We start from the raw sequence: 9738 nt of genomic DNA, 5'->3' as shown, positions 1-9738 counted from the left end.
GCAAAGTATGAGAATCAATGCTCCAGGGTCTTGCAGCACCCAGTGTGGATTGCAGCCCAGATACTGACTCACCTTGCCTGGCACCTGTCTAAGGATAGATATTTGGGACTTACCACCCTAAATTACAAGCACTGTGAATACAGGAGCTGTCTGCATTTAGCTTTCTCCAAAAGCAGATGCTGCGAGAAGGACTCAGGTGCACTTAATAATCTGGAAGGCGCTCCCAGGAAGGACAAGTGAGGAAGTAGGGAAACAGAGACAGGGAAGGGGGACAAAGCCAAATAAAATGTATTTTGATGAGCTCATGGACATATGTGGTTCAATCCTGCTGGGAACCATCTGAGATACCTTCTAGAATAGACCGTAAATAATCCCATCACAGGACAGGAGATGTGCAGTTATTGCCAGTTGAGTACTGGGGGGCTTTTAACTCCCCAGCAATTCCAAGTTGGGTTCCAAGGTACCCTAGAAAGCCCTCAGGCAGAGGAAAAGAGAGACAGATGGAGGGAGGCGCTTTGTCATCGTTCACTGTCAGGTTCCTGAGAAATGTCCACAGCTTCAGGTGAACTCAGATACATGCAAGGACATAGGATGGGGTATTGACCCCTCCCACAGAGGCCAGGTCTATCTTGTTTACTGCTGCATCCCTGGGGCCTAGAACAGTCCTTAGTCCAGTGTGTGGCCTATAGTAGGTACTCAATAAATATTTGATAAAAAAATCCTTGTGCCTACCAGAATTTGTGCCAGGTACCAGGAAACAATAGTCATTCCTTTCATTGCACTCTCCCTTTGGACTGTGCTTCCTTCCCTAGTCTACAGTCCGTACCATGCCCTCTGCGGCATCCTCAGTCTCTTTACCCTGTTTTCACTCCACCCCTAGAGGGTTGCTGGGAGCTGCAGGAAGCCCATATGGCTGAGCACTGCTGGATCATCCTGTGGGGTGTTCATGGCCAGAGGACCATCCTTGCCTGGTCCCTCCTGGACCCCACAACTGGCAGAAGTGGCGACCACAGCACCACCGTAGCATCAACTGCAACCAGACTCTTGAAAAGTCTCAATCCATACTTCCAGGGAGTAGAACTCATTTCTCAAGCTCTACCTCACACCCAGGGCTGGGACTAGTGTGAAAAAGTGAGGCATTTGCTAAGAGAGCAAAATTTAAGGAGTTGCAAAAGTTTTTTTCAATAATCAAGATCAAGATTAAATTTTTATATTTAAAAATTTTTTAAATTGTGGGGGGAGAGGGATAGCTCAGTGGTAGAGCACCGTGCTTAGCATGCATGAGGTCCTGTGTTCAATTCTCAGTACCTCCATTAAATACACACACACACACATATATATATATATATATATTTTTTTTTTTTGAGAGAGAATTCTAAAGGTGGAGACCCTTCTGTGAGTGCCAGCAGCCTGCGCTCTCACCGCTGGGGTCCAGGCAGGGCCAGCTCCCAACAGGGTAGAGGCTTCCACCGGGGGACAAGGTCTTGGTGGTTCCCAAGGTCCTGGGCTGGGTCAGGGTCAGAAGCGCCTTGAGCCAGAACTCTTCTAATAACAGATGAGAACTGATGGAACCCGGGGTAGGGGGCAGGGTGCACGGTCCTTGGGTGGATTCCTTCCCTCCTCAATCGACCCCGGAATTAACCTTATGGGGCCTATTCACCTCCCTCAGACTGGTACTGCGAGCTCATCACGGACCCAGGAGAGCTCAGGAATTCTCAACTTATATCCATGCACTTTGGTGTTGGGGGTTAGGCAGAGATGGATGCCTTTTTTTCCTGCTCCTTATTTCTCCCATCGGCCTGAATTAGAATCTGGCGATGGGTATCTTGCCCACGAGGGGGCAGGGTTTCCACTGGGGCGCCTAGGAGCATGGCTTTCCAGCCTCAGCCTTTCTGGACCCGCGAAGGGGGTGGGGGGTGGGGGGGACTCAAGCTCCTGAAGCTGAGCACAAAGCCTGGAGCCAGAATACAGTGCAGCGGATCCAGGCGAATCCGCGGAGGTGGCAGCAGCAGTCTGGGGCCTGCCTGGTGTCTCATTTGTGCTTTTAAAGACGGGTAGGACAGAGCTGGTGCAGCGTGACGCTCCCGCTTTCACTTCCACTGCAGAAGTCCAGGCTTTTTCTGGAGGCTACAGAGGTCCAACTCAGAGTGCACCCCAGGGTGGGTGGACCCGCTGAGAAGCGGTGGAAGCGGCGCTGGAAGATGAACAGTTAGCTTTCCAGGCCTCAGAAATATCAGAGGGCATTAGAGGGACTAGAAATTGAGAATCCTCTGGCCAGATCCGGATCCTGAATTTGCGACAATAGTGACAAAGGGGCATTAGGCGGGTGACAGGGGACATCTCTAATGGCCAGTTTAAATCGTCACAGCCTCGAGCGGCCGAAGGGACCGAATTTTATCCTTCTTGCTCTTCTCCCGTTCGGTGACTACAGAACCAGGGCAATGAGAGGTCACCTCTGTCGCAAGCAGGCGCTCACAGATACCCTGCACACACAAGCACTCACACACATTCATCAAGACTTTCACAAGACATAGATACAGCCCCACCCCACCCCCACCCTTACCCACCCCTCCCCCCACCCCTCCTACAGGCCGCGCTTATCTTCCAGTAGGCGCGCTCTCTCACACAAGCATATACGCACGCGTGCCGTCGCAGTGGTCAGGGAGAAATGGCCAGGGTACTTCGGCATTTTCCCTATTCTTTCCCGCGCGCCCATCGCACCAGAAGAAATCGTTCCAAATGAGGCCTCTGTCTTGGTGGTAAAGACTAAGAACCTCCCACGTGCCTTCTCTCGCAGTGAGAGAAAGCCCCAGGAAAGGTCCAGCCTTCCCCGAGTTCCCAGATCCCAACTGGAGAGTCTGACCACGACCCTTTCCAACGTCCCCAGGACTGGCTCTCCTGAAGGCAGCAGGAGGGCTGCCCCTGGAGTTGGATCTGCACCAAAAAGAATGGGATCCTCTGGGTAATTTAAGCAAACACATTCTCAGACAGGCTGCTCAGGAAAAGAGGAGGCTGGGACGGGAATGGCTACGGCTGATGTTTCCAAACAGCCAGATCTCTTCACTGTGGCTGTGTAAACTCCAGCTCAGACTTGGGGGTGGGGTGGGGTTCCTCCAGGGTGAGAGATACCTGGGAGGCCAGGTTGGCACCCAGCTGGGAAGTATACAACTCGCTGTTGACTTCTTTTATAGCTCTCTTCACAGCTGGTAGGCATGTTGTAGACTGCTGTGTCCCTGTTTATTGCCTGCCTGTCCTCTACTAGACTGTAAGTTCCAGGGGGGCACGGCTGAGTTTGTTTCTCCTGGCACCCAGCACAGTCCCAGCTCTGATGAACCCTCTCTAAATATTTGTTAAACCTGCAGTGTGGTGCTTTCTGTACATAAATTAAAAAATTGGTGTTTTTTTTTTTAAAGGATTGGAACTTGGGAGCATCCACCAAATTTCACATGGATTCAACCTCCCCCTCCCGGAAGAGATTTGGAAATAACCTTGTCCTGGCAACTGGGGGGCCAAGGCCACACTGAAACCGAAACCTTGGGCGGACCACATGCGCCTTCCCCTGAGTCCTCCCCCACCCCTCAAGCATCTGGAGAGCCTCTCCTTGGTGCTGACCATCCTTCACACTGCCTGGAGTTCTCCCGGGGCTCTGCAGCTGCTTCTCTTCCCCACTTGCTTCACCGGGCGGGCCAGAGTCCGTTCTCTCCGCCGCTCAGCGCGGGGATCCCCGCGGGTTCGAAAATGTAGAACTGAGACAAGGCCGCGAGTGCCTTTGTTTCTTCTTTATTTGCGGATATAATTATGCACCGCACTATAAATTAGAGATAGATTTTTTTCTGATATACATTTCATCTTATTCACCACGAGCACACCACACGCACAGTAGAACAGTTCCACAACCTGATAAATTGCACAAGATGAGTTTGGGTTCCTGAAAACCGGCAAGCAAGCCGGCCCCGCCGCGGCTTCTTGCCTCCCGGCTTCGCGCAAGGAAACCGCCCACCCGAAACGGATTTCCGGCCAGCCTTTCCCGATGCAGGGTTGAAATGTCTCCGGAATGGGAAGCGCTCTTGCTGGAAATGGCTGGACGTTGCAGATTCCGAGCACGGATGCCTATGAAATGTCCCCCCAAGGTCAAGTTTCTGCGCTGTGAGTTGCGCCCCCTCTCCCTCCCTTCCCACCCCTTTCGGTGACAGGGATCAAAGTGTCGGTGCCTCTCCTGGAAGGACAGAAAACCCTGCCCACAAATGCGCCCTCGCCTCCCCGGCTACCAGGATGTTGTGTAAAATAAAGGACAACAGAAACGCAGACACGATGGATTGTGGAACCCTATCCCCCCCGCCCCCAACCCCCAAAATCAGAAATTAGGAACCAGAGATGTTTAAAGCTTGGCTTCCCAAGCGCGGCGGCAGGGCGCACGGGGCTGGTGGGGATGGGATTGGTCGGGAGGGGAGGGGAGCGCGGGAGCGCAGCCGGGGCTCGCTCTAGTCCTCCGCGTTGGTTCGGTAGGCCTCAATGAGGCCCTCCAGTGAGTGCACGAAGCCAGACACGCTGCAGATGCCACCGATGACGAAGATGGCGACGTCGAAGAAGACTTGGTGCCACAGCAGCTTGCGCCAGAGCAGGCGCAGGTGGAAGAGGCTGGGCAGCAGGAAGCAGAGGCCGGCGCCCGTGAGGCTGCCGGTGAGGCCCATGAGCAGCGCGAAGTGCGGCACGTAGATGGCCATGAGCAGCTGTGAAGACGACCAGCGCGCAGCGCAGCGTCAGCCCCCAAGATTTGAGGCGCCCGTCGCCGCCAGTAGCAGGCGGGGAAGAAGGCGCGGCTGCCTTCCTGGAAGAGCGACTTCTCCAGCACCTCGACAGCAGCGAAGAAGGGCAACGGGTAGGACAACAGCGCCTTGGCTACCAGGAAAATGTTGACCACGGCGCGGATGGAACCGGGCAGGTTATCCGTGATGACCTCTTTGGTCTCATCGGCCCAGGTGAGGTAGGCGACGAGCGCGAAGAGGCCTTTGAGCACGCAGGCGGCGATATGTGTCCAGTTCATCATGCAGTGGAACTCGCTGGGCTGCTGCATGTTGCCCTCCAGCGAAGGCAGGAAGATCTGCGACGTGTAGCTGAACACGATGATGCCAATGGAGATAGGAAACTTCTTGACGTCGATATAGAACTTGACTTTCTCCCAGGCCCAGTCGCGTGCCCGCGATAGGCAGTAAGCAATGACCAGAATGTTGATGACGAAGTGGGCCAAAGTGCACAGCAGGCTGAACTTGGACACGGCCTTGAGGTTCTTAAGAAAGGCGCAGGGCAGCAGCACCGCTGTGGCGATGATGGACCAAGACTTCTGCGACACCGGCAGCCCTGGGAAGCTGTTGTACATGAGGTTGCCGCTCACCACCACGTACAGGATGCAAGTCATCACCAGCTCGATGATCTGCGCCACGTTCACCACGCGGCCGCCCAGCGTGGGGAAGCGCGGAGCGCAGCACGCATTGGCGATGGCCACATACGAGTCCCGTACGCGCACCACCTCGCCGTCCTCGTTCTCCTCGTACAGGCAAGCGATGAGGATCTTGCCGGTGTAGCAGCACACCACGGCGGCGAAGATGATGAGGAACAATCCCAGGTAGCCGCCGTGCAGGATGGCGTAGGGCAGACCCAGCACAAACATGCCCTGCGGAGCGAAGAGGCAACCAGACCCGGGCGCTTAGTGGAAGCGGTCTCGGGGGAGAGGGTCTGGGGGAGTGACTTAAGGCTGTAGCCAGAAGGCGGCGCTAAGGAGAGTGAGAACTGGGCCCAAGCCACAGCGAGGAGAGGTTAAGGGTAGGCTGGAATGGGGATGTAGAGCGGCCTAATGGGGAGCCTCAGCTGTTGAGTCAGATGGAGGGGGAACTGTTTAAGGACGGAACGAGAGAAAGAAAGTTGTGCTTAATGGCTGGGAGGTAAGGAGGAGGCCGAGTCTGGGGTCAAGTCACAAAGAGGGAAGGTGTATGGGGAGACCCTTGGGGGTAGTTCCTGGGGACAGAATCAGAAGTGGGGACCAGGGAGAAGATGAGAAGGGGCTGGAGGGGGCTTGGCCGGTAAAAGGCGAGGAGAAAGGTAGAGACCAGAGCCTCAGCCACTAAGAAAAGGGGACATGGAGTCTTAGGTGGGGCTGGAATGGGGTGCAAGGAAGCTAACGAGGGAAACGCAGGTGTCTAAGGGTGGAACTGGAGAAGGGACCGTTAAAATCAGCAGTGGGAGGGGAAGGAGATACAGTAGGGAGGAAGAGGGGCTCAGTGTGGGGCAAGGCCGCAGGGAGGACAGAACATAGGGAACCTGAGGTTGCTGGTGAAGGGCTTTAGGGGTGAGGCCAGAGGTGCGGGGCTGGGGAGGCTGGGTTGGGGAGCCTCTGGGCCAGGCAGGAATTTCATCGGAGAGATGCATTCCTAAGGAAGGGGACGATGTGGAAGTGCTAGAGACAAGCAGGATTAGGGGCCTACGGGGAAAGGACGAGTGCTTTGTGAAAGGCGCAATCAAGCGGGAGTCTATAACCTGAAGCTGTGGGATCCGGGGGGGCAGAACTGTGGAAGGAGGGTTTAGAATCCACACGGGGAAGCAAAGCTAACGAAATCCAGGGTTCTCGAGACTTGCAGGCTTCCAGCCTCCCACCCCGGCCTCCCTCTAGGCCTCCGGAACGGGCCTTCAAAGACGCCCCAGGTGAAGGTGCGAACGGCAACGGAGACAGGTGCGGTCTCCGGTCCTCGGTTCCGCGTGGCCGTCCCGCTCCGTCCTGGAGCGGGAGGCCCCTCGGGTGGGTCCACTTAACGCGCAGGGGCCCACGGAGCCCTGGGGAGCCCGGGTCCCGGAACAACCCCGTCGCGGCCTCCAGCTACCGGGAAACCCACGTTCTGCGCCCCAATGACCATGCGCTCTGGGGACGCCAGGGGCAGGGGTGTAGGGTGCAGCCGCAGGGTCCGGGGACGCCTAGGGCTGAGGCCTCCTCTGTTCCGGGAGTCGGGGCCTGCCCGCCATCGCCAGCTCCCGGGGTCGTTGTGCATACTATAAACCCGCTCCCGGCGGAGTAGGGCGCCCCCTGGTGGGGACTGAGGGTTGAGAGTAGGGGTGACAGGGTGGCGAGCCTGGCGACCAGAGGCGGTTCAGAGCATCTAGAGGCGGCTTCGCCAGGGTCACACACGAAGGAGCTGGTCCCCTCTTTGCGGTGTAACCGGGATTTCGGGCGAGAAGGGTGAGTCTGTGTGCAGGTAGCGCTGAGGTACTAGTGGCCATATTGTGCTTGTGTGGTCACAAGTGTGTGTGTGCTTGCGTATACTTGTTTGTCCCCGACAGGGCTGCACGTGAGAGCGTATGCATGAGTCTGTGCGTGTATGTGTTATCGTCAAACGGGTTTACGATTGTGCCCTTGGTATGTACAGGTATGTGTTTCTGTAGAGGGGAGGTGTAGGGGTGTATAAAATTCGTGCGTTTGAGGACAACCCTGTGATCTATATATAGATGTATGTCGTGTGCACTTGTGACCAGCGTTTTTTCGTGGGGGAGGGGGCTGTGGGCATGTGGGCCTGCCTATGCATATGCGTGGTGTCTACGCGTGTGTTTCGCGTATGTCAAGGGAGGGGACTCCCAGCTCAGCGATTTCTCCCTCTCTTTTTCTCCCGAAAATGCAGCTGTGAATCCATTCCGGAGTCCCAGGCGATACTGTTCCGTCCAATCCTGATTTTCTTTCTCCCTCACTCCTCCCCACTCCCCCTCGTCCTGTTTCCCTCGCTTTTGCAGGGTCTCAGGGCTAGTGTCACTGACTGAACCTCAGCCTAGCTGTCCTGCGGCTAGGGCCGCGTGTGGGGTGCCGGATCGGGACATCGCCTGGGGGCATAGATTACCACTCAGGGCTAGGAGGGATGGGAGAAGGAGAGATCCCGGGTACAGGAGGGGATCTCGAGGCCCAGATCGCCAGAGGACTCAGCTGAGGGTAGAGCCTGGTGCACAGAACTTGGGGGTGGGGGGTGGCAAGCAGAGCTGGGAATCCCGCGCTCACCTGGATAGCGTTGGTCACATTCCAACCCGCCTCCCACGCCGTGATCTTGGGCTTGTCATGGCCCCCAAACTCGCCACCAGCTCCCAGGGCCTGGTCCTTGGAGCCCGAGGGTGGCAGGGGCGCGCCGCCGCCGCGCTGGTAATGGATGTCTCCCTCGACGGGCGGTTCGGCGCCCTCGTCCCGGCACGGCTCGCCTTCGGTTTTCAGGATGTCCATCTGCAGGCCCTGACGATGCTCGAAGTCAAGGTCGTCACAGTGCGCGAAGCCCACCGCCTCCTCGTCCGTGGCCGCCTGAAAACCCATCCTGGCGAACATGCCGCTCATCTTGGCCTGGGACTTGTTGGACACGGACGTGGCCACATTGGACAGCTTGCTGCGGAGTAGGGTCGCCATGGTGGCGGCGGGACCCGAGGAAAGGACAGAAGGGGCTGGGAACGTGGCGGACGGGCGGAAAGGCGGCGAGGGCCAGGGGGACGCGAGGCCGCTATCTTCGCTCGCTTTCCCGGCGGCGCCCCGGGGCGCACTGGCTCATGACCCCCTCGGCTGGTGTCTGAGGCTCGCTCTGGGCCGACCCGGCGGGCGGGCAGGCGGGCAGCGGGGCTGGCGGAGCCGCGGCGGCGAGTGCACTGCGGAGCTGCCGCGGGGCGCTAGGCTGGGCTGCGGAGGGCGGCGGCGGTGGCGGCGGCGGCGGCGTCAGAGCAGCTACGCGAAGCCGGCGAGGCGCCCCCACCCGTGCGCAGCCCAATACGCTCCCGCCCCCTGGAATTAGGCGAGGGCGGGAGGAAAGATGGGGAGGGAGAACCTCCGAGAGGCAGGAGGCGTTAGGAGAGGGCAAGGAGAAGAGAAAGGGGCACCGAAGGACTCCGGAGAACTGGGATGGGGACAGGAGAAGGGCCAACAGGAAGGGAGCAGGAGGGACCCCGCGACGGAGGGCGGGATGGGGGCCGGAGTGCTGCATTTCTGGGGGAGGGGCTAAACTCAGATCCTGGCCCCTCCCACTTCTCCGCAGCAGGGAGGGAGGGGGATCCTGGGTGCAGATTCTGTAAGTCCCGCGTCCCCTGATACCCCCTCCAGAGTCCGGGAGCCTTTCGGCCCCAGATCCTCTGGCCAAGGACTGGTCCAGACACCCAGAAAGGCAGAAGGACAGTTACCTGTCTCCGGCGGCGCGGGCCGTCTGGGCATCGATCTGTCTCCCTGGCACCCATCACTGGCATTTCAACCGGGTCGCAAGCCCCTCTTGAAGGCAGAAGTATCCGGCATCGAGGACCGCTCTAAAGAAGGCTCAGCCCGGGTCTGAGTCACTGGGGCTGTCTCCGCCCGTCCAGGGACGCCGAGATGGAAGCGATTCTGCTAGTCTCTTGCTACAGTTCCCCGAAACGTGTGCGGAACGAAGGCAAAAGGTTGGCTGTTAGCTTTCTTTTCGTTTGAGGGTCTGTAAGAGGCAGGACTGAAGGACTGAAGGTACCTGTCGACAATCTCGATGCGGGTCTTCGAGTGCCTACGCCGCGGAGGGGCGCAGCCGGTGTCTCGCACAGAGCGAAAAAGGGCTCGCAGCCGGCTCAGGGAGCGGAGGCGCGCGGTGCGCTGGAGACCTGCTTGCATCGTGGCTGCTGGGGTCCGTGAAATCCTAGGCTGTTTCTGTTGAGTGAGTTGCGTGTGTGTACGCCGGAGAGTAGGAGAAAGACCCAGAGACAAAGACCGACACTGTA

General features: G+C 57.8%; 1 protein-coding gene across 1 annotated transcript; it reads right to left on the bottom strand.

Annotated features, from left to right (window-relative positions):
• Positions 1-4421: 4421 nt before the first annotated feature.
• SLC32A1 (solute carrier family 32 member 1) lies at positions 4422-8658 on the bottom strand. Its single transcript, XM_006188631.2, is given in 4 exon segments — positions 4422-4730; positions 4732-4794; positions 4796-5671; positions 8030-8658. Coding segments are annotated over 4 exon segments (1581 nt in total). The 5' UTR covers positions 8423-8658; the 3' UTR covers positions 4422-4481.
• Between the last annotated feature and the right edge of the window lie 1080 nt (positions 8659-9738).

The sequence above is a fragment of the Camelus ferus genome, chromosome 19, assembly GCF_009834535.1.
Source record: "Camelus ferus isolate YT-003-E chromosome 19, BCGSAC_Cfer_1.0, whole genome shotgun sequence".
Taxonomy (NCBI): Eukaryota; Metazoa; Chordata; class Mammalia; order Artiodactyla; family Camelidae; genus Camelus; species Camelus ferus.
Note: the sequence above shows the minus strand (reverse complement) of the source record. Positions and strands in the feature narration are given on the sequence as shown.